General features: G+C 51.2%; 1 protein-coding gene across 3 annotated transcripts in view; it reads right to left on the reverse strand.

Moving 5' to 3' along the window:
• dock5 (dedicator of cytokinesis 5) overlaps window positions 1-25,647 on the reverse strand; it is a 211,806-nt gene that overhangs the window by 75,570 nt on the left and 110,589 nt on the right. For all 3 annotated transcript variants that reach the window (XM_063057154.1, XM_063057153.1, XM_063057155.1), the window contains 7 exons: window positions 22,491-22,589; window positions 19,387-19,459; window positions 18,665-18,768; window positions 13,385-13,565; window positions 10,900-10,997; window positions 6,440-6,529; window positions 5,438-5,538 (listed from right to left, as the gene is read on the reverse strand). In XM_063057154.1, the coding sequence (XP_062913224.1) occupies window positions 5,438-5,538; window positions 6,440-6,529; window positions 10,900-10,997; window positions 13,385-13,565; window positions 18,665-18,768; window positions 19,387-19,459; window positions 22,491-22,589 (746 nt within the window). The remainder of the gene's footprint in view (window positions 1-5,437; window positions 5,539-6,439; window positions 6,530-10,899; window positions 10,998-13,384; window positions 13,566-18,664; window positions 18,769-19,386; window positions 19,460-22,490; window positions 22,590-25,647) is intronic.

Here is a 25,647-nt window from a genome sequence, read left to right on the forward strand (position 1 = left end):
TGGGTTTCCTCCAAGTGCTCTGGTCTCCTCTCACTGTCCAAAGCCATACGGGGTAAGATTAGTGAGTTGTGGGCATGCTATCCCTGAGCGGTGACAATTGTGGGCTGCCCCAGCACAACCCTCACTGATTCGATTTGTTTTGTATTCCGCCGTGTGTTTCCATGTGCACAAATAAAGCTAATCTTCAAAAGCATCTGGACTAGGAACTGAATCACCAAAGATAAATAGAAGTCTACAAATCAAGCGCAGGTAAATGGGATTAGTGTATAGCAACACACTGAAAATACAGGAGGAACTCAGCAGGTCAGGCAATATTTATAGAGATTAATTTTGGGCAGAGACTGAAGAAGTTTGTGTTATTTAATGCATGAAATTACAAAGGCACCTTGAACTTCTTCCATTCCCCCTTCTGGCTCCGCTCTGACCCCTTCTCTTCTCACCTGCTCATCGTCTTCTTCTGGTACCCCTCCACCTCCCCTTTCTCCCATGGTCCACTCTCCTCTCCTATCAGATTCCTTCAGCCCCTTACACCTTACACCTATCAGCTTCTCACTTCATCCCCCAGCTTCCCTGCTTACCTGGTGTCACCCATCACCTGCCAGCTTCCCCGCTCACCTGGGGTCACCTATCATCCCCCAGCTTCCCCGCTCACCTGGCATCACCTATCATCCCCCAGCTTCCCCACTCACCTGGCATCACCTATCATCTGCCAGTTTCCCCGCTCACCTGGATCACCTCTCATCCCCTAGCTTTCTCATTCACCTGGTGTCACCTATCACCTGCTAGTTTCCCCACTTACCTGGATCAACTATCATCCCCCAGCTTCCCCACTCACCTGGCGTCACCTATCATCCCCCAGCTTCCCCACTCACCTGGCGTCACCTATCATCCCCCAGCTTCTCCACTCACCTGGCGTCACCTATCATCCCCCAGCTTCCCTGCTCACCTGGGTCACCTCTCATCCCCCAGCTTCCCCACTCACCTGGGTCACCTCTCATCCCCCAGCTTCCCTGCTCACCTGGTGTCACCTATCATCCCCCAGCTTCCCCACTCACCTGGGTCACCTATCATCCCCCAGCTTCCCCACTCACCTGGGTCACCTCTCATCCCCCAGCTTCCCCACTCACCTGGGTCACCTCTCATCCCCCAGCTTCCCTGCTCACCTGGCGTCACCTCTCATCCCCCAGCTTCCCTGCGCAGCTGGCGTCACCTCTCATCCCCCAGCTTCCCTGCGCAGCTGGCGTCACCTCTCATCCCCCAGCTTCCCTGCTCACCTGGTGTCACCTATCATCCCCCAGCTTCCCCACTCACCTGGGTCACCTATCATCCCCCAGCTTCCCCACTCACCTGGGTCACCTCTCATCCCCCAGCTTCCCCACTCACCTGGGTCACCTCTCATCCCCCAGCTTCCCTGCTCACCTGGCGTCACCTCTCATCCCCCAGCTTCCCTGCGCAGCTGGCGTCACCTCTCATCCCCCAGCTTCCCTGCTCACCTGGGGTCACCCATCACCTGCCAGCTTCCCCACTCACCTGGCGTCACCTATCACCTGCCAGTTTCCCCGCTCACCTGGATCACCTATCATCCCCCAGCTTCCCCACTCACCTGGCGTCACCTCTCATCCCCCAGCTTCCCTGCTCACCTGGCATCACCTATCATCCCCCAGCTTCCCCACTCACCTGGCATCACCTATCACCTGCCAGTTTCCCCACTCACCTGGATCAACTATCATCCCCCAGCTTCCCCACTCACCTGGCGTCACCTCTCATCCCCCAGCTTCCCCACTCACCTGGCTCACCTCTCATCCCCCAGCTTCCCCACTCACCTGGCTTACCTCTCATCCCCCAGCTTCCCCACTCACCTGGGTCACCTCTCATCCCCCAGCTTCCCCACTCACCTGGCGTCACCTCTCATCCCCCAGCTTCCCTTCTCACCTGGGTCACCTCTCATCCCCCAGCTTCCCTGCTCACCTGGGGTCACCCATCACCTGCCAGCTTCCCCACTCACCTGGCGTCACCTCTCATCCCCCAGCTTCCCCACTCACCTGGGTCACCTCTCATCCCCCAGCTTCCCCACTCACCTGGCGTCACCTATCATCCCCCAGCTTCCCCACTCACCTGGGTCACCTCTCATCCCCCAGCTTCCCCATTCACCTGGCGTCACCTATCACCTGCCAGCTTGCACTCCTGCCCCTCCCCCAACATTCTGACTTCTTCCCCTTCCTTTCCTGTACCGATGAAGGGTCTCGGACTGAGGCATCCACTGTTTATTCCCCTCCCCAGATGCAGCCTGACCTGCAGAGTTCCTCCAGCGTTGTGTGTCTGCTGTTCTGGCTTTCCTGCAAACTGCAAAATCTCCTGTGTTTTTGGCATCCTGAGCCGCTTTGTCAGTGACTGGGACTTGATTGGTAAATGAACGGCTGACAGGTTACAGGTGGTGACCCCCCCACCCCGGCTATACCACACTCAAAGGGGACAGATCACATTGCCATGTCGACAGCCTCCTGCTCCCTGTGCAGTTCAGATCTCCCCGCACTTGGAGTATTGAGCACGGCTTTGGTCACCTCAAAACAGACAGCATGGCAGCACAGCGGTACAGCGGTTAGTGTAAAACGATTACAACATCGGCAATCACGGTTCAATTCCCAACGCTGTCTGTAAGGAGTTTGCACGTTCTCCCTGTGACTACGTGTGTTTCCTCCGGGTGCTCTGGTTCCCTCCCACAGTCCAAAGACGTATGGCTAGGGTTGGTCAGTTGTGGGCATGCTTTGTCAGCGCCAGAAGCACGGCGACACTCGTGGGCTGCCCCCAGCACAATGCTCAGACTGTTGGGGTCATTGATGCAAAATGATGCATTTTGTTTTGATGCTTCGATGTACCGGTGAAAAATAAAGCTAATCTTTAATCTTTAAGATGTTATTAAACTAGAAGGTGTGTAGGAAACATTTATCAGGGCTTACCCTGGGTTCGCTCTTCTTTCCCTTTCTCCCATGGTCCACTCTCCTCTCCTATCAGATTCCTTCTTCTCCAGCCCTTTACCTTTCCCACCCACCTGCCTTCACCTATCACCTTCCAGATAATGTCCTTCTCTTCCCCCCAACTTTTAATTCAGGCATCTTCCCCCTTCCCTCTCCTGATGAAGGGTCTCAGCTCAAAACTTTATTGCCCTCCATAGATGCTGCCTGACCTGCTGAGTTCCTGTCAGCATTTTGTGTGTGCTACTCAGGAAGTTGCCGGGACTTGAGGGACTGAATAACAAGGAGAGGTTGTATAGGCTAGGACTTTATTCCCTGGAATGTAGAAGGTTCAGGGGTTGACCTGATAGAGGTTTATAAGTTCAAGAGGGATACAGACAGGGTGAAAGCACAGTCTATATTCTCCTCCGGGTGGGGGGGCTAAAGACAAGAGGGCATAGGTTTAAGGTCAGAGATGAGAGATTTAAATGAGATGTTGGGGGCAGCTTCTTCACACAGAGGGTTGTGTGTATTTGGAATGAGCTGTCAGAAATAGTGATTACGGCAGGCACATTACCAACATTTGGACCATCAGAACATAAGAAATAGGAGCAGAATTAGGCCATTTGGCCCATCGAGTCTGTTCTGCCTTTTCATCATGTCTGATCCATTTTCCCTCTCAGCCCCAATCTCCTGCCTTCTCCTTGTATCCCTTTATTCCCTGACTAATTAAGAATCTGCTTTAAATATACATAAAGACTTGGCCTCCACAGCCGCCTGTGGTAATGAATTCCAAATTCACCACTCTCTGGCTAAAGAAATTCCTCCTCATCTCCATTCAAAAAGAACGCCCCCTCTATTCTGAGGCTGTGTCCTCTGGTCTTAGACTCTCCCACCATAGGAAACATCCTCTCCACATCCACTCTGTCGAGGCCCTTCAATATTCATTAGGTTTCAATGAGGTCACCCCTCAATTCTTCTGAATTCCAGTCAGTACAGGCCCAGAGCCATCAAACGTTCCTCATATGAGAAACCTTTCAATCCCGGAATCATTTTTGTGAACCTTCTTTGAATCCTCTCTAACGTCAGCACATCCTTTCTTAGATAAGGGGCCCAACACTGCTCACAATATTCCAAGTCAGGCCTCACCACTGCCTTATAAAGCTTCGATACATCCTCGCTTTTGTATTCTAGTTCAATTGAAATGGATGCTAATATCACATTTGCCTTCCTTGCCACAGACTCAACCTGCAAATCAACCTTTAGGGAATCCCTTTGCACCTCAGGTTTTTGAATTTCCTTTCCATTTAGAAAATAGACTACACTTTTATTTCTTCTTCTAAAGTGCATACACTTCCCGACACTGTATTCCGTCTGCCACTTCTTTGTCCATTCTCCTGATCTGTCTAAGTCATTCTGCAGCCTCTCTGCTTCCTCAAAACTACCCGCCCCTCCACCTACCTTCGTATCATCTGCAAACGCTGCCTGGGCAGGGCGAAAAGCATTATCAGGGATGCATCTCACCCTAACCATGGACTTTTTACTCTCCTCCCATCCGGTAGGCGCTACAGGAGCCTCCGCTCCCGCACCAGCAGACACAGGAAGAGCTTCTTCCCTGAGGCTGTGACACTGCTGAACCTCACATCACAGCGCTAAGCAGTATTGCATCCGTATTGTACTGTCTCAGTACTTTTATATGTGTGTGCTGTAGCATTTACTTTTTATTCGCAGTTATTTTGTAAATAACACTATTCTTTGCATTTCTGGTCAGATGCTAACTGCATGTCATTGGCTTTGTATCTGTACTCGGCACAATGACAATAAAGTTGCATCTAATCTAATCTAATCTAAAATAGGCCACAAAGCCATCAATTCAGTCAACCAAGTCATTGACATATAAAAACTATTTAGATAAGCACACAGAGAGGAAAGGTTGAGAGGTCTATGGGTCAAATGTGGGCAGCGGGACTAGCTCGCTAGACTACAGGAAATGGGCCGAAGGGACTGTTCTGTGCTGTATGACACTATCACTTTGGCGCCAACGGTAGCGTAGCGGAGCGGTTAGCACGATGCTATTACAGCTCAGGGCGTTCCCGAGTTTGGAGTTCAATCCTGGCGTTATTCTGTATGTCCTCCCCGTGGAGTGCGTGAGTTTTCCGCAGGTGCTTCAGTTTCCTCCCACAGTCCAAAGATTTACTGGGTGGGTTAACTGTTCATTGTAAGTTGTCCCGTGATTAGGTTAGGGTTAAATCGGGGGTTGCTGAGGGCTGCTGGGACGATGAGGCTTAAAGGACCAGAAAGGCCTATTCTGTGCTGTAACACTGAATACAGTTTATAAAACAAATCTCCAGATGGTTTATCCTCTGGGACCCAGAATGACCCTGGAATGGGGTTCACTTACGGAGCACCCTCAGGAAGATCCAGGAAGAAGGTTTCTAGAAGAGTAGGAGTTAATCGCTTGCTATAGGCTTCAGCACCATACTCACACGTAGGCAAGAGTTGCACTGAAGTGATTGGCGATGTAGGCTTCCAGGACCGGGTTGAAGTGCTGGAACTTTATGTCTCCGATCAGGGAGATGATAAAAACCTGGAGAAAAGTGAGAGGGAAGCAGTCAGCTGTGGAGTTCGCTGGGAATCACAGAATGTGGACTAGGATTCCCACAGAGCACTGAAGCGACCCATTCTCCTGGGGACTGATGGTCAGGCGAGGAAGTTCAAGGCTTTGGGTACCTCTGACTTCTGATGATAATCTCCTATCAACCTCCGCTTTAAATATACCCAAAGGTGGCCTCCACAGCCCTCTGTGGCAATGAATGCCACAGATTCACCACACCCTGGCTAAAGAAATTTCTTCTCATCTCTGTTCTAAAGGGACGTCCTTCTATTCTGAGGCTGTGCCCTCTGGTTCTAGACTCCCCCACTATTGGAAACTTCCTCTCCCCGTCCATTCTATCCAGGCCTTTCAATGAGACCTCCCCTCATTGTTGGCTCTGGGACTGAACTCCAGTGAACACAGGCCCAGAGCCATCAAATGTTAACCCTTTGATTCCCAGGATCGTTCTTGTGAACCTCCTCTGGACTCTCTCCAATGCCAGCACACCCTCTCTTTCCTTCCTTTGTCACCACTCAGTTTAGCTTCTCTCCTCCTCCAAGACACCAGGTGGCACTGTGGAGCCGTGGGCAGAGTCACCTGCTCACGGTGCCAACGGGGCAGGTTCGATCCCGGCTTCTGCCGCAGTCTGGGCCGAGCTTGCACGCTCTCCCCGTCACTGCGTAGGTTTCCCTCTGCGCAATGCTGCGCGGGTTGGAGGATGAACTGCCCCCTGTTGTGCAGGTGGGGCGGGGGACTTGGAGGGGATTTGCTGGGAAAGTGAGGTGTAAATGGGTGGTTGACGGCCGGTGCAAACTCAGTGGGACTCGGTGAGCGTGAAGAACGAGTGATTGGGGTGGGGGAACCGTCCTGTCACACACTGACACACTTCTCTTACCAGGGCGTCAAAGACCAGGAAGTCATAGGCTTCGCTCTCTGACATCTCCATCATTATATTGAAGAGGGCATCCAGCGTGTCCTGTAGGAACTGGAGGAGAGGGTAAGAGGAAGGGTGAGTGCAGAGAAACACCGACACGAGAGCAGCAACTCCCTCTGGAGGTGGAGGGAGAACACCTTGATGTCTACCTGCTCCCCCTCCAAGTGCTCTCACCTCCATGGAGAGCAGGTCTGCAGGCCACCCAACCAGTGACGGTCACTCCCACCGCTGCCTTTCCTTGGAGACGCTGCAGGAGGGAAGCGATCGGACCCAGTGCCCCTCCCGCGGAATGGAGCTTCACAGCACCACTCAGGCTGAGGCCACCCCGACCCGTCCCACAGCAGGGGCACGCAGGGACACGTGGCCACAATGTTGTCCCGTCCCATCCCATCCCACAGCAGGGACACATGGCCACGACGTCGTCCCGTCCTGCCCCGTCCCACAGCAGGGGCACACAGGGACACGTGGCCATGACGCTGTCCCATCCCGACCCATCCCACAGCAGGGGCACGTGGCCACGATGTCGTCCCGTCCTGTCCCGTCCCACAGCAGGGGCACGCAGGGACACGACGTCGTCCCGTCCCAACCTGTCCCACGGCAGGGGCACGCAGGGACACGTGGCCATGACGCTGTCCCATCCCGACCCGTCCCACAGCAGGGACACGACGTCGTCCCGTCCCGACCCATCCCACAGCAGGGACACGACGTTGTCCCGTCCCGACCCATCCCACAGCAGGGGCACGTGGCCATGAGGATCTAGACAGCGTGGCAGGAGTCACGACTCAGCAGGCAGTCCCAGAGCTAAATGGTAGAGGCACTTACAAGTAGGGCTGGAAACTGGGGCAGTCAGGAAGTGGATAACGTCGGAGAGAGAGGGAGGAAAGAAAGTGTCAGAATTAGAAACAGAGAGAGAGGAGATAGAGAGAAATAGAGAAAGAGAGAGAGAGAGAGACAGAGACAGAGCAACAGAGAGAAGGAGAAAGAAACAGTGGGGGGGGTCACAGAAACCACACATTGGTTGTCAGTATTGGTCTATTTACGAATAACTTTTTATAAATTCTATTATATTCATTTTTCTCTGTAACTTCCTGCAAGAAAATGAATCTCATTAAATTTACTTTGAACTCTGCTGTAGCTGAAACTCACAAGAGCAGGTGATGCACTATCAATAACTCCAAAAGGCTTTTATTAGCTGTAAAATGTGACCTCCACCATGCTGAGCATCTGCCCCTGGACTGAGGGAGGAGCAGTGGCACAATCACCTTTATTCAGGGGTCTGTGGGAGGAGCCACAGGAGCAGTCAGCAGAGGGCCGTGTCCAGACAGGTAACCCAGTTACAACATATGGTTTACCACAGCAGGTGGTGAGGAAGTTGATTGGAGTGTTGGTCTCTTTGGAAGGGGGATTGAGTATTCACGTGGGGAAGTCTTGCTGTGAGTGCACAGGCCACTGGCGGAACAGTTTTGCCTGGCTTATTTAAGGGTGGACATACCTGCTTCAGACGAGGGGAGGAGAAAGCCCACCACATCAGCTCCTGGGTGAAAGGGTGGACTTATGAGGAATCAGAGCCTACCCTCGTGAAGAACATGAGACGATCTAATTGAGATGTACAGGGTCCTGAGAGGGACTGACTGGTGAATGCTGAGAAGACGGTTCCCCCCAGTGGGGGTCATCAAATGGAGAACACAGCCTTCAGCTGGATGCAGGGGGTACTCCTCCGATGGCACGCTGGCGTAGAGGTCAGCTAACACTTTACAGCACACCAGCTGTAAGATCGTGGTTCGATTCCCACCTCTGCCTGTAAGGAGTTTGTACGTTCTCCCTGGGGGTTGCCTCCGGGTGCTCCGGTTCCCTCCCAGATCTCCCAAAGACGCACGGTGAGGGGTGCTGAGTTGGGGGCGTGCTCTGTGGGTACCGGAAGCACGGCAACACTGTCAGGCTGCCTCCGGCACAATCCTCGTGGATTTGGCCTGACGCATTTCACCGTATGTTTTGTTGTACGTGTGACAAATAAAACTAATGTTTCTCTCAACACATGGTGAATTGTTGGAGTTCTCTACCCCAGGGAACAGTGGAAGGTGGCATTGGGGAAATATTCAAGGCTTAGCTGCAGAGTCTGTTGGTCTAGGAGAGGCAGAGACAAAGAGGAACTAAGAGTTCAATAGAACCAAGCCCGAGGTCAGATCAGCCAAGGTCTTACTGCGTGGAGCAGCAGGCATAAAGGCCATTAGGCTTCTCCTGAGTAATAAACACACAAAATGCTGGAGGAACTCAGCAGGCCAGGCAGCATCTGATCAAGGGTCTTGGCCCAAATTGTCAACTGTTTATTCATTTCTATAGATGCTGCCGGGCCTGCTGAGTTCCTCCAGCATTTTTTGTGTGTTACTCAGGATTTCCAGCATCTGCAGAATCTCATGTGCTCCTGTTCATTGCAATGTCCCCTTGTTCTTTGATAATATCACTAATACCAACAATCCCAACAAAACGTACCCAGAGAAATTCACCAATTTACACAGTGTCGAAAAGTTAACGTCAGGTTTTCTTAATTACACAGTCCATAAGGAAGATCGTACCCAGACACGTAAGGCTCAAGTCAAAATCATAATGATTTTTTGGAAATACCCGTGGTTGTTTTTGAAGAATAATCTGAATACTGGGTAAAGCTGCTACAGATAACTAGGTTTCACGGTGAAAACACAGGCACAGACTCAAGGGGCCGAATGGCCTGTGTGGTAACATTCCCGGATGCACAACGTCTGACTGTTCCCTCATTTACTGCTGGGTCAACGCTGGTATATTATCGCAAACAACAGGAATTCTGCAGATGCTGGAAATTCAAGCAACACACATCAAAGTTGCTGGTGAACGCAGCAGGCCAGGCAGCATCTCTAGGAAGAGGTACAGTCAACGTTTCGGGCCAAGACCCTTCGTCAGGACTAACTGAAGGAAGAGTTAGTAAGAGATTTGAAAGTGGGAGGGGGAGGGGGAGACCCCCTTCCCCCTTTTCCTTCTCCCTGGGCCTCCTGTCCCATGATCCTCTCGTATCCCTTTTGCCAATCACCTGTCCAGCTCTTGGCTCCATCCCTCCCCCTCCTGTCTTCTCCTATCGTTTTGGATCTCCCCCTCCCGCTCCCACTTTCAAATCTCTTACTCACTCTTCCTTCAGTCAGTCCTGACGAAGGGTCTCGGCCCGAAACGTCAACTGTACTTCTTCCTAGAGATGCTGCCTGGCCTGCTGCGTTCACCAGCAACTTTGATGTGTGTTGCTGGTATATTATCTATCAGTCCAGTATGGGCTGTCCTAGGGTTACGGCAGAGTTCTGTTCCTGAGAACTGTTCATCACCCGAACCGTTCACAAGACGCAAATGAGTAACAACAGCGTGTGGGAGACAGTCAGAGAGACACCGAGGATGGGAGAGCAAGCAGACACGGGAAGAGTGGCCTCGGTGACCCCAGCCCCCCCGACTGCTGGAGGGGAGAGAGGTCACGGGGAAATACCCCAATCCCACCCGGCAGAGGATGCCTGCAGCCCTGCAGCAGCCGGTGGATCAGAGCAGCAGGGTAGCGTAGCCGTTGGCGTAACGCTATTAGTTCCTACTGTTGCCTGTAGGGAGCTCGCACAATCTCCTTGTGACTACGTGGGTTTCCACCCAAAGTCCAGAGACATACAGGTCAGTAGTTAAATTGGTCACACAGGTGTAACTGGGCGGTGAGGAAGGGCCTGTCACCCCCCCCCCCCAGTAACTTTAAATAAAATTAATTAATCTGTCCCTGTCCATGAGTCCCCATATCCCAAGAACTTTCTACAGGGGCACAATTGAGAGCATCCTGACTGGCTGCATCACTGCCTGGTATGGGAACTGTACCTCCCTCAATCGCAGGACTCTGCAGAGAGTGGTGCGGACAGCCCAGCACATCTGTAGATGTGAACTTCCTACTATTCAGGACATTTACAGAGACAGGTGTGTAAAAAGGGCCCGAAGGATCATTGGAGACCCAAGTCACCCCAACCACAAACTGTTCCAGCTGCTACCATCCGAGAAATGGTACCGCACCAGGACCAACAGGCTCCAAGTCAGCTTCTTCCACCAGGCCATCAGACTGATTAATTCATGCTGATACAATTCTACTTCTGTTATATTGACTGTCCTGTTGTACATACTATTTATTACAAATTACTATAAATTGCACATTCAGACGGACATGTAATGTAAAGATTTTTTACTCCTCATGTATATGAAGGATGTAAGAAATAAAGTCAATTCTATTCAACTGAATTCCTGCCGTTCTCTTGAACAGTAACGTTTATGAACGGTGGTGTCCATGAACAACCCAGGCAGTAAGCAGGCCTGAAGGGTACTAGGAGGGGACTGAAAGGATCGGAAGTGACCCGTGTCACGGTGATCTACTGCAACCCTACCTTGACAATCTCACTCCCATCCACTTCCATCAGGCGCCTCAGGTTCTGCTCGATGCTCTGGTGACTGCTTCGCCAGTTCAGCAGACCCAGCAAGTCAACTGTGGACCCAAATCATACAATGTAAAACCGTGACCGTAGGTAAACCGGGATAAAAACGCCGCCTCTCAAACCCACGACGTTTTACACACAGAATAGATACGGATACACTCCACACTCACGTTGTTCAACAGGGGCATCCTAACAAGTTGCATCTCTATGTGGCAGACAGGACGGCTCTACAACAGGCAGTCAAAACTGCCCAGTGCATCACTGGCACCAGCCTACCCGCCATCAAGGACACGTATACAGAAAGGTGCTGGAAAAGGGCCACTGACATCATGAAGGATCCCACCCACCCTGCTCATGGACTGTTTGTCCCACTCCCATTAAGAGAAGGTCACACCAGGATCAAAAGCAGTGACTTTCCCCAAGCAGTAAGACTGTCCAACACCTGCACCCACTGACCCATCCCTCCATACCCCCAACCACCACTACCTTATCATTTCCTGTCAGTCACCTTACGTACAGACAATCCTACGCCTAAAGTCACTTTTGGACAACCAGTCTATGTAAATTAGTCACCTTATGTGTTTATATTTATTGTGGTTTTTTTTTATTATCCTGTCCTTTATCTTACTCTGTGTGGCCAAGTGGTTAAGGCATTGGACTAGCGACCTGAAGGTTGTGAGTTTGGACCCCAGACAAGGCCACGTGTGTTGTGTCCTTGAGAAAGGCACGTAACCACACATTGCTCTGCGACGACACTGGTGCCAAGCTGTATGGGTCCTAATGCCCTTCCCTTGGACAACGTCCATGGCGTGGAGAGGGGAGACTTGCAGCATGGGCAACTGCTGGTCTTCCATACAACCTTGCCCAGGCCTGCGCCCTGGAGAGTGAAGACTTTCCAGGCGCAGATTCATGGTCTCACAAGACTAACGGATGCATATGTATCTTATTGTGTTTGTTATGCTGCATCAGAGATGGAGTAATAATTATTTTGTTGTTCTTTACACTTGTGTACTGGAAATGACAAAGTAATCCCCAGTCTTGAAACTTGCTGTGACATAGGAAACGCAGCAGTCAATCTGAGCTCAGCAAGATCCATAAAAAGCAACCTGTTCACAAAGATAGCTGATATAAAAAACTAAAAATGTTAAACACCTCACCATGTTCCAGGCAGCCCCTGTGGAGAAAGCAACAGAGATGATGTGTCTCTCTCCAGAGGCACTGACTGACCTGTTGAGTATTTCCAGCAGTTTTCTGTTTTGAATTCCCAGCATCCGGATATAGGTTAATGGAAGGACAGGCTGCCATTGGTGGGGTTAATGGAAGGAGAGGTTGCCATTGGTGGGATTCAAGGAAGGAGAGGTTGCCATTGGTGGGGTTAAAGGAAGGAGAGGTTGCCATTGGTGGGGTTAAAGGAAGGAGAGGTTGCCATTGGTGGGGTTAAAGGAAGGAGAGGTTGCCATTGGTGGGGTTAAAGGAAGGAGAGGCTGCCATTGGTGGGGTTAATGGAAGGAGAGGCTGCCATTAGTGGGGTTAATGGAAGGAGAGGCTGCCATTGGTGGGGTTAATGGAAGGAGAGATTGCCATTGGTGGGGTTAAAGGAAGGAGAGGCTGCCATTGGTGGGGTTAAAGGAAGGAGAGGCTGCTATTGGTGGGGTTAAAGGAAGGAGAGGCTGCCATTGGTGGGGTTAAAGGAAGGAGAGGCTGCTATTGGTGGGGTTAAAGGAAGGAGAGGCTGCCATTGGTGGGGTTAATGGAAGGAGAGATTGCTATTGTTGCGATTAAAGGAAGGAGAGGTTTCCATTGGTGGGGTTCAAGTAAAGTGAGATCCCGGGCAGCAGAACTTACATTACTTTTCCCCTTTTACACAGCACTAGAGGTTGCAGTTCACTGGAGTCTGGAGCAGACAACTGGGAATGAGATACTGTGATAATAGAGATGGGCAGGAAGTAAGCATGGAGACTGCCCACATCTTAGGGCCACACAGGACGCCCAGATACAGTAATCCAGTCACAGAAATACAACAACCATTGACTGGAGAGTGGAACTCCTGGCCAGAACCAGAGGAATTCAGTTTCTCCTGCCACTGACTAGTTTCAGAGAGGGGTGGATGGAAGGGCCCCTACCCCCTCAACAGGGGAGGGAAATGCTTCTTCCGGCAAGCAGCCAAGAAGCAAGGATCTGTGTCTCAGAGTAAAGGGTGGACTGAGACGAGGAGAATGGGCTTACTTCAAAGGGATTCTCATGGGGAAGGTCAAGTCATTGGTGGGACAATGCAGGATAGCAGAGGTGAGGTACTGGAGGCTGGAATAGATACAAGGGGGCAAATGGCCCACACTCCCTTCCACATAAAAAGTTAACACTGACAGAGAGAGCGAAGGGTGGCTGTAGCCTGCTGGGACCTGCCCCATCTGGCGATGTGCCCTGGCCAAATTATTACCGTTCTGGGTAAGCTTCGTTGAGCAGACAAGGGTGGAGATCTGGAAACTGTCCTTGAGGACAGATAAGCCGTAGGAATGATGTGGCCCTTTCCCGAGCTGGTTCTCTCGCTCCTCCTGTTCCTCCTTAGTCCCGGGCAGGGTGAGGTAACACTTGGCGTCCTCTGCCTTCTTGGTATCGCCCTGCCGACAAATTGATTTCATAGATCACTGTCTTTGTCATTTGAGAACAATTCTGTCAAAAGTTAGAATGTAGAACATCGAACAGAACAGGAACAGGAACATTGGCCCACCACAACTGTGTTGACCGTGACGACAATCTAAACCAGGAGGTTCCCAACCTGTGGTCCATGGGCCACTTGCAGAATGGTTTTGGTCCATGGCATAAGATATGTTGGGAAATCCCCTGCTCTAAACTCAGCCCACCCACGTACACATTGTCTGTATCCTTCTACAGCAGGGCTTCCCAATCTTTTTATGCCATGGACCCCGACCATTAACCAAGGGGGTCCGAGGACCCCAGGAATCAGAATCAGGTTTAATATCATCAGCATGTCATGAAATTTGTTAACTTTGTGGCAGCAGTACAATGCAATACATAATAATAGAAAAACAAACTGTAAATTACAATAAGATATACAGTGTATACAGTTAAATTAAATAAATGGTGTAAAATAGAAATAAAAAGTAGTGAGGTAGTGATCGTGGGTTCAATGTCCATTCAGAAATTAGATAACAGAAGGGAAGAAGCTATTCCTGAATTGGTGAGTGTGTGCCTTCAGGCTCCTGTACCTCCTTCCTGATGGTGGCAATGAGAAGAGGGCACGTCCTGGGTGAAGGGGGTCCTTAAATGATAGATGCTGCCTTTGTGATGCACCACTCCTTGAAGATGGGGCACGCACGCTCATTGTCTAACACCGTGGTTGTAAGTGTATCTACCAGTTCTCTTGGCAACACGTTCCAGGCATGCACCTCACTCTCTTCCCTCACCTCAACACTGACTCGATTCCACAACCTACACACTCACTTTCAAGGACTCTACAACTTATGTTCTCACTAATATTTATTTTGTATTTGCGCAGTTTGTCTTTTTTCTTACATTGGTTGTTTGTTTGTGTGGTTTTCATAATTTTGATTGTATTTCCTTATTTTCTTGGGAATGTCTGCAAGAAAATGAACCCCAAGGTGGCATTTGGTGACATATACATATTTTGATAATAAATTTACTCTGTGTAAAAGAACTTGCGCTGCACATCTCCTTTAAACTTTTCCTCTCTCACCGTAAAGCTGTAGTATTGGACAGTTCCACCCTGAGAAATTCCATGGGGGGTGGTGTAAGACGCTCCTTCCCTCCGCTAGCATGCAGGTCACCCTTGGGCAAGGTGTAGCACCTGCGTAGCCCCCGATCAGGGTCATGTGAAGCTATGGGAGCAGGTGGTGGATGGTCGTATGAGCAGCCGGTGCAGATCACAAGTCCTGGTTATGTGACCACTGACACCAGGCAGACAATCTCTGAAGAGTATTGATAATGGCTGCGGTCACCCGTCTTGTAAAGACACTGCCCAGAAGAAGACAATGACAAACCACTTCTGTAGGAAAATTTGCCAAGAACAGTCACGGTCGCAGAAAGATCCTGCTCACACACGTCATAGGAGAAGGCACATAACAAACAAACAAACCCTGAGAAAAAGCCTATGCTACCTATGTCTCTCATAACTCTATAAACTTCTATCAGTCTCCGACTCTCCAGAGAAAAAAATCCACATTTGTCCAATCTCTCCTTCTTGCGAATACCCTCTAGTCCAGGCAACACATCAGTGAATCTCTTCTGCACCCTCTCCAAAGCCTCCGCGCATGACCAGAACTACACACAACTCTGCATTGGGGTACGATGCAGATGTGCAGTGAGGTTCCTGGGGCCGCTACGTCCAGGGTTCTTCTCAGCATTAGGCAGCAGCCATCTTGGCCGCTGTGCTCTGGCGTTCAGGCAGAACCAGAACAAGACACAGGGATACGGAATCAAAAACGAAACAGCGAATGTTCGTGGTGAGAGGGGAAAGATTTAATAGGAACGGGGAGGAACTCCATTTTTTTTAAAACACACACAGGGTGTTATGCATGCAGAATGAGCTGCCGGAGGAAGTGACTGAGGCAGCTACAATAATGACTTTTAAAAGACAGTCGTGCAGGTACTTGGATAGGAAAAGTTCAAACACTATACAACAGTACAGGCCTCCCTCCCCTCGCCCAAAAAAACCAACCAAACTTTGCCATTTGGTGCGTTTCATCAGCTTTTTTTGTGCGTGCGGAGTGGGTTTGATGCTCTTCTCGGAATGCTGTTCATGGTTTTCTTTGTTTCTTGGCTGCCCACTCGATCTGCGCCTCCCTTATGAGCCAAACACTGGCAAATGGGTCTAACTTGGATGGGGAAGACCTTGGTCAGAATGAAGCATCTGGGCCAAGGGGTCTGCTTCTGAGAGGGGTGACTCCATCACCCAGCTGTGAGGCAGGAAACAGGAGCCCGGAATCAGATGGCTGGTTACACCTCACTCGGAATACAGTGCTCAGTTCTGGTCACCACACTCTGGAGCGACTTCTGGGCCACACCTGCAGCGAGGTGCCTGGGGCACAGTAAATCTTCATTTTAAAAAGGGAAGCAGAGACAAACCAGGAAATTACAGGGCAGTGAGAATGACATCATCGGTACAAAATCTGAGGGACAGTTTTAAATTGGACAGGCAAAGATTGATAGAGATGTTTGGTGTGACCTTGTTCAGAGACGATTAATCTGATCTGAGACAGCTTTCATTAAAACCAGACAATGGTTGGAACCTGGAAGATACTGACTGAGGAGGTGGTGGAAGAAGAGACTCTTACAAAAGTTTGCAAGTATGTGGACCATTCCCCCCATCAAGGGCACCCTCACAAGGTGCTGCATGCAAAGGGCTGCATGTTTCAAAGTACAAGTGACTAATAAATCTGCATCTGAATCATCTGTCACTAACAGAAGTTTCCAACCTTTTTTACGCCATGGAGCCTTACCATTGACCGAGAAGTCCGGGGATCCCAGCTTGGGAACCCCTGGACACAAAGGACCCCCACCACCCAGGACATGCTCTCTTCCTGTTGAGGAGGTTCAGGAGCCTGAAGACCCACACTCAATGTTTCAGGAACAGCTTCTTCCCCTCCGCCATCAGATTTCTGAATGGACAATGAACCCATGGACACTATTTCATGATGTTTGCTCCACGTATTAAATTTTTCACACATATTTATGTACTTGAAGAGCATTTTGTCTGGCTGCATCAGTCTCTGGTGTGGAGGGGCCAATGGAAAGGACTGGAAAAAGCTGCAGAGGGCTGTAAACCCAGCTCGCTCCATCATGGGCTCCATCCAGGACATCGTCAAAAGGCGATGCCTCACCAAGTTGGCATCCATCATGAAGGACACCCATCACCCAGGACGTGCCCTCTTCTCATTGCTACCATCAGGGAGGAGGTACAGGAGCTTGAAGACCCACACTCTATGTTTTTGGAACAGGTTCTTCCCCTCCACCATTAGATTTCTGAATGGTCCATGAAAACTGCCTCTTTATTCCTCTTTTGAACTCTTTACTTGTTTTTGTAACTTGTAGTAACTTTTACGTTTGCATAGTACCACTGTTGCAAAACAACTGTGGAAATAACTCAGAGCAACTCACGCAAAATGCTGGAGGAACTCAGCAGGTCAGGCAGCATCCGTGGAGACAGATAAACAGTCGCCATTTTGGGGCAAGGCCCTTCATGGGGACCTGGAAACGACGAGGAAGAAGCCAGAACGAGGGTGGGGGAGGGGGGAAGTACAAACTGGCTGATGAGAGGCGAGACCAGGTGAATGGGAAGGTGGGTGAGTGGGGGAGGAGGGATGAAGTAAGACACTGGAAGGTGATAGGTGAAGAGGTAACGGGCTGAAGGAGGGATCTAACAGGAGAGGACAGTGGACCACGGGAGAAGGGAAGGAGGAAGGGCACCGGGGGGAGATGATGGGCACGTAAGAAGAGAAGGGGCAAGAAGGAACCCAGTATGGAGAATGGAATCCATTCTGACACGTTAGTCCATGGTCTCCTCTACTGCCACGATGAAGCCACACTCAGGTTGAAGGAGCAACACCTCATACTCTGTATAGATAGACTCCATCCCGATGGGATGAACACTGATTTCTCTAACTTGTAGTAATTTCTCCTCCCCATTCTCTCTTTTTCCATTTCCCATTCTGGCTCCACTTTCAACCCCCTCTCTTCTCCTCAGCTGCCCATCATCTCCTCCAGTGCCCCTCCCTCCTTCCTTTCCTCCCATGGTACACTCACCCCTCCTGTCAGATTCCTCCTTCTTCAACCCTTTACCTCTTCCACTATTTCCCCTCCACCATCTTCTTAGTTCATCCACCCACCCACCTTCCCTCTCACCTACCAGCTTGCCCTCCTTGCCCCTTCCCCCACCCACTCACCTACCCTCTCATCTGGTCTCACCTGTCACCTGCCAGCTTGCCCTCCCTCTCCCTTTCCCCACCCACCTTCCCTCTCACCTGGTCTTACCTGTCACCTGCCAGCTTGTCCTCCTCCCCTCCCCCACCCACCTTCCCTCTCACCTGTCACCTGCCAGCTATCCTCCTCCCCCTCCCCCACCCACCCACCTACCCTCTCACGTGGTCTCACCTGTCACCTGCCAGCTTGTCCTCCTCCCCTCTCGCACCCATCCACCTTCCCTCTCACCTGTCACCTGCCAGCTATCCTCCTCCCCCTCCCCCACCCACCCACCTACCCTCTCACCTGTCACCTGCCAGCTATCCTCCTCCCCCTCCCCCACCCACCCACCTACCCTCTCACCTGGTCTCACCTGTCACCTGCCAGCTTGCCCTCCTTCCCCCTTCCCCCACCCACTCACCTACCCTCTCACCTGGTCTCACCTGTCACCTACACTCCTTCCCCCTTCCCCATCTTTTTCATTCTGGCTCCTTCCCCTTTCCTTTCCAGTCCTGATGAAGGGTCTCGGCCTGAAACCTGTAAATTCTTCCCCATAGATGCTGCCTGACCTGCTGAGTTCCTCCAGCATTTTGTGTGTGTTGCTCTGGATTTCCAGCCTCTGCAGAATGTCCCGTGTAAGGGAAAATGGACCTGATTCAGATTGCAGGAGGGTGGGATGAGTACTGAAGACACGGTGGGCTGAATGGCCTGTTTCCATTGATGACCATATGGCCGTGTCATTTGCCAGTACTGGTGAAGCCGCCAAACGTCTCCTGCCTACCTTAAAGACGATCAAGTCATGCTTTCCGTCGCGGAGTGTGGTACCATCAGACTTCATTAACTTCACGAACGCCATCCCAAAGAGCTTCTCGGACTTGTCTTTCGCTGCAAACACAGGCAATGTATCAAAGGGACAAGCCCAACGCAACAAGGTACACGTGCTCTCTCTCTCTGCACTTCGTTCACAAGTAAAGACAATTCCTATTTCCTCCTGCAGATTTTTCATTGATTACCTCTTGTGAATGGTATTGGTTTGGCACAGTCACGCCTACAGAGATACAGTGAGAAGGTTTCGTTTGCATTTCATCCAGACTGATCGTTCCATACAGAACGACGTTGAGGGAGTAAAAAGAAAACAGAATTCAGAATCGGGGTTCAATTCCGGCCACTGTCTGTTAGGAGCTTGTACATTCTCCCGGAGACCGATCGGGCTTCCTCTGATTGCTTCTGTTTCTTCCCGCACTCCAAAGGCGTACCGGTTAGGGTTAGTAAGCTGTGCACAGGTGCCAGAAGCAAGGCAACCCTTGCGGGCTGCCCCCAGCACATCCTTGGACTGTGCTGGTCGTTGACGTCTTTTCACTTTGTGCTTCAATGCACATGTGACAATTAAAATGCTAATCTTTAAAACCCTGGAAAAGGTTCAGGAAGTTTTCAACGGCTGGCTTTGTTTTGTACCTCTGTTCTCCCCCCCACCCCCCACCCCCCACGAAGTGAGCGACTTACACTCCTGCGAAGAGCGGTGCCGGAAGGTGAAGCGCAGGTGACAGTGGTGGACGTCTTCGATCGCAATGGCCACCTTAAGAGACAAACCATTGAGTCAGCTGGGTACCACATCTTGTCCCCCTCCCTCCTTTCTCCTCCCAGGAACAGAATCAGGCCATTCGGCCCATTGAGTCTGCTCAGCAATTCGATCATGGCTGATTTACTTTCCTCTCAACCCCTTTCTCCCCATAAACTTCGATGCCCTGACTAACCAAGAACCTATCAACCTCCACTTTAAATACACCCAATGACCTGGCCTCCATAACTATCTGTGGCAATGAATTCCACAGATTCACCACCCTCTGGCTAAAGAAATCCTCATCTCTGTTCTAAGTGGACGTCCTTCTATTCTAAGGCTGTGCCGTCTGGTCCTAGATTCTCATACTATAGGAAACATCCTCTGCACAACCACTCTACCATTCAGTAGCTGTACCTCCCTTCTCCCCTCCTGATATTATGCTGGAAGGACTCGATGAACGGAGTTACAGAAAAAGGCTGAACATCATGGGCACCATCCTCCCCAACATCCCAAACATCTTCAGGAGCAATGCCTCAAAAAGGTGGCATCCATCATTAAGGACGCTCACCACCCAGGCCATGCTGCCTTCTCATCACTACCATCAGGGAGGAGGTGCAGGAGCCTGAAGACAATGATTCAGGAACAGTTTCTTCCCCCTAAGCCTGATTCTGACTTTATTCATTGGAGCGGAGTTGAGGTGTATAAAATCATGAGGGGCACAGACAGGATTTTATTCCTGGGGGAATCAATAACTAGGGGGCACAGGACATAGGGGGTACAGTACATGAACAGGTCCTGCAGCCCACAATGTTATGCTAAACCAGCTAAAAGCAAATCAAAAACCCCAAACACTAATCCCTCTCCTACCTACACAATGTCCATATCCCTCCATCTTCCTCATGCTCACGTGCCTATCTAAACATCCCTTAAAAGCCTTCAATGTATTTGCCTCTTCCACCGTACCATGCAGCACATTCCAGGCATCAACGACTCTCTGGGCAAAATACTTACCCCTCACATCCCCTTTGAACCTACCCCCTCTCACCTTCAATGCATGCCCTCTGGTATGAGACGTTTCAACCCTGGGAAACAGATACTCCCTGTCCACTCTATCTATGTGTCTCATAATCTTATAAACCTCCATCAGGTCTCCCCTCAGCCTCCGCTGCTCCAGAGAAAACAACCCAAATTTATCCAGTCTCTCATAACAGCACATGCCCTCTAAACCAGGCAACATTCTGGTAAACCACTTCTGCACCCAACTCCAAAGTCTTAACATCCTTCCTACAGCGGGGTGACCAGAACGGTAAGCGATATTCCAGATTTACAGGAAACAGTTGAGGCCAGTTCATTGGCTATATTTAAGAGGGAGTTAGATATGGCCCTTGTGGCTAAAGGGATCAGGGGGTATGGAGGGAAGGCTGGTACAGGGTTCTGAGTTGGATGATCAGCCATGATCATACTGAATGGCGGTGCAGGCTCGAAGGGCCGAATGGCCTACTCCTGCACCTATTTTCTATGTTTCTATATGTGGCCTAACCACAGTTCTATAAAGTCGCAACATAACCTCTTGACTTTTGAACTCAATGCCTCAGTTAATCAGGTTTAAGGTGAGAGGGAAGAGATTTAACAGGAAACTGAGCGGCAATTTTTTTTACCCAGATGTTGGTCTGTGTATCAGCTTCAGGATGGTGGGAGGAGAATGAGGGAGCTCGGGGCTTGGTCTGTTTATGGAGCTGCCAGTTGTTCAGGAAGGTGTCAATAGGTACATTCATATTCAAAAGGTACTTGGACTGGTAAGTGGATAGGAAAGGTTTGGAGGGATTTCGTCCAAATGTGAGCAAATTGGACTAACTTGGATGGGAATCTTGGTTGGAATAGACTAGGTGAGCCAAAGACCCTACTTTCATATTGTAGGATTCAATGAACTCCCCCCACCCCCCACCAACTTTCCTCATTACCCTCCCACCATCCTGAAGGTGTCAGTCTTATAGAGCGCCAGCTGTAAGGGAGGGAAGGATCTTCAACTCCTAGTCCATGCCCATTGTCCCAGTGTGGGCCTCTGACTCAGACCAGGCCCCTGAAGAGGGACCAGGCATAGTACTGTAGTGGTTAGCGAAACGCCTTGTAGTGCCAATGCCTGTAAGGAGTTTGTACGTTCTCCCCGTGGGTTTCCTCCGGGTGCTCTGGTTTCCTCCCACATACCAGCTAGTATTAGTAAATTGTTAAGGCATGCTATGTTGCCACCGGAAACACGGCAACACTTGTGGGCTGACCGCAGCACATCCTCGGTCTGTGTTGGTCATTGAATCAAATGACACATTTCACTGTATGTTTTGATGTACGTGTGACAAATAAATCTTTAAACTTTAACCTTTAAGCCTTCTCCACCAGCAACCACAAACAAAGTGAACCCAACGCTGGACTTCCCCAAGGGGGGAGGGGGAGAGGGAGAGAGGGATTGGGAGAGGGAGAGAGGAATTGGGAGAGGGAGAGGGATGGGGGGGAGAGGGATGGGGGGGAGAGGGAGAGGGGGATTGGGAGAGGGAGAGAGGGATTGGGAGAGGGAGAGAGGGATTGGGAGAGGGAGAGGGATGGGGGGGAGAGGGAGAGGGATGGGGGGGAGAGGGATGGCCCAAACAGTTGGCAACTTGAGTAGAGCAATTCCCACAAACAGCAACATGTTGAGGGTTTAGGTTCAACGTCCAATCTGAGAAGCACCCGCTCCAACTGTGCAGCACCCTCTTGGTACCACACCAAGCTCTGTACTCGGGTCTGAGTGATGTGACTTCTTACGAACCTAGTGGGGCATGGGGCCTGGATTCAACACCCAATCTGAAAGGAACCCATTCCAAATGTGCAGCACCCTCTCAGTACCACCCAGGGTCCGTACTTGGGCCTGAGTGGGCCATGAACTCACGCTGCAGGCTGGCACACTAGCAGGGCAGTGATTTGGGTATTTCCTGCTTTTTATCTGGGGGGATACAGTAAAACAAAAGTTCCACCATCTAACACCAGTAATGACATTGGTAGAGAAATAACCCACCTTCACCGTCTCGTACCAAAATGGCTGCTTCAGCTGGTAGTAGATAACCGACTTGTATTCTGAAATTCCCTCGTAGCCTGCTCCCGGGAAGATGGCCTTCTGTGGGAAGAATGGTGGTCAGTTGTCAGGGAGTCCGGGCCAGGGACTGGAAGTGGGTGGATGGATGGAAGGATATACAGGTAGATGGGTGGGAGGATGGATGGATGGGAGGATGGATGGATGGGATAGATGGGAGGATGGATGGATGGGATGGATGGATGAGAGGATGGATGGATGGGAGGATGGATGGATGGGAGGATGGATGGATGGACAGATGGATGGGAGGATGGATGGATGGATGGGAGGATGGACGGATGGGAGGATGGACGGGAGGGAGGATGGACGGGAGGGAGGATGGACGGGAGGGAGGATGGATGGATGGGAGGATGGATGGATGGACAGATGGATGGATGGATGGATGGGAGGATGGATGGATGGACGGATGGGAGGATGGACGGATGGGAGGATGGACGGGAGGGAGGATGGATGGGAGGGAGGATGGATGGGAGGGAGGATGGACGGGAGGGAGGATGGACGGGAGGGAGGATGGATGGATGGGAGGATGGATGGATGGATGGATGGACAGATGGATGGGAGGATGGATGGACGGGTGGTTGGATGGGAGGATGGATGGACAGATGGATGGGAGGATGGATGGATGGAAGGATGGATGGGAGGATGGATGGGAGGATGGATGGGATGATGGATGAATGGATGGGAGGATGAATGGGTGGGAGGATGGATGGATGGGATGATGGATGGATGGATGGACGGGAGGATGAATGGGTGGGAGGATGGATGGATGGGATGATGGATGGATGGATGGACGGGAGGATGGATGGATGGGAGGATGGATGGATGGGAGGGAGGATGGAAGGATGGATGAGAGAATGGATGGATGGATGGATGGGAGGATGGGAGGATGGATGGGAGGATGGATGGGAGAATGGATGGATGGATGGACAGATGGATGGGATGGATGGACATGTGGATGGATGGGAGGATGGATGGACAGGTGGATGCTTGGGAGGATGGATGGATGGGAGGATGGATGGATGGATGAATGGGAGGATGGACAGATGAAAGGATGGATGGGAGGGAGGATGGACGGGAGGCAGGATGGATGGATGGGAGGATGGATGGATGTAAGGATGGGTGGATGGAAAGATGGAAGGGAGGATGGATGTATGGATGGACAGATGGATGGGAGGACGGATGGACGGGTGGATGGATGGACAGATGGATGGGAGGATGGATGGATGGAAGGATGGATGGGAGGATGGATGGATGGATGGATGGGAGGATGGATGGATGGGAGGATGGATGGATGGGAGGATGGATGGACAGATGGATGGGAGGATGGATGGATGGAAGGATGGATGGGAGGATGGATCGATAGATGGATGGATGGGAGGATGGATGGATGGATGGAAGGGAGGATGGATGGATGGGAGGATGGACGGATGGGAGGATGGATGGACAGATGGATGGGAGGATGGATGGATGGAAAGATGGATGGGAGGATGGATGGAAAGATGGATGGGAGGATGGATGGATGGGAGGATGGGAGGATGGATGGGATGATGGATGGATAGATGGGAGAATGGATGGATGGATGGGAGAATAGATGGATAGATGGATGGATGGGAGGATGGGAGGATGGATGGATGGATGGACAGATGGATAGGAGGATGGATGGACGGGTGGATGGATGGATGGATGGACAGATGGATGGGAGGATGGATGGATGGATGGATGGGAGGATGGACGGATGGGAGGATGGATGGATGGGAGGATGGACGGGAGGGTGGATGGACGGGAGGGAGGATGGATGGATGGGAGGATGGATGGCTGGATGGACAGATGGATGGGAGGATGGATGGATGGGTGGATGGATGGGAGAATGTATGGATGGGAGGATGGATGGATGGATGGACAGATGGATGGGAGGATGGATGGATGGATGGATGGATGGATGGGAGGATGGACGGATGGGAGGATGGACGGATGGGAGGATGGACGGGAGGGAGGATGGACGGGAGGGAGGATGGACGGGAGGGAGGATGGATGGATGGGAGGATGGATGGATGGATGGACAGATGAATGGGAGGATGGATGGACGGGAGGATGGATGGGAGGATGGATGGACAGATGGATGGAAGGATGGATGGGAGGATGGATGGGAGGATGGATGGATGGGAGGATGGGAGGATGGATGGGATGATGGATGGATGGGTGGGAGGATGGATGGATGGGATGATGGATGGATGGATGGATGGATAGACGGGAGGATGGATGGATGGGAGGGAGGATGGAAGGATGGATGAGAGAATAGATGGATGGATGGATGGATGGGAGAATAGATAGATGGTTGGATGGATGGGAGGATGGACAGATGGGAGGATATACGGGAGGGAGGACGGACAGGAGGTAGGATGGATGGGAGGGAGGATGGATGGATGGGAGGATGGATGGACGGGAGGATGGATGGATGGACAGATGGATGGGAGGATGGATGGACGGGTGGATGGATGTGAGGATGGATGGACGGGAGGATGGATGGACAGATGGATGGGAGGGTGGATGGATGGAAGGATGGATGGGAGGATGGATGGATGGAAGGATGGATGGGAGGATGGATGGATGGGAGGACGGATGGATGGGAGGATGGATGGACAGATGGATGGAAGGATGGATGGATGGAAGGATGGATGGGAGGATGGATGGATGGGAGGATGGATGGGATGATGAATCGATAGATGGAAGGATGGATGGGAGGATGGATGGATGGAAGGATGGAAGGGAGGATGGATGGATGGGAGGATGGACAGATGGGAGGATGGATGGACAGATGGATGGGAGGATGGATGGATGGGAGGATGGATGGGAGGATGGATGGGTGGAAGGATGGATGGGAGGATGGATGGATGGGAGGATGGATGGATGGGAGGATGGGAGGATGGATGGGCTGATGGATGGATAGATGGGAGAATGGATGGATGGGAGGATGGATGGATGGGAGGATGGATGGGATGATGGATCGATAGATGGAAGGATGGATGGGAGGATGGATGGACAGATGGATGGGAGGATGGATGGATGGAAGGATGGATGGGAG

The sequence above is a fragment of the Mobula hypostoma genome, chromosome 8 (genome assembly GCF_963921235.1).
Source record: "Mobula hypostoma chromosome 8, sMobHyp1.1, whole genome shotgun sequence".
Classification (NCBI taxonomy): domain Eukaryota; kingdom Metazoa; phylum Chordata; class Chondrichthyes; order Myliobatiformes; family Myliobatidae; genus Mobula; species Mobula hypostoma.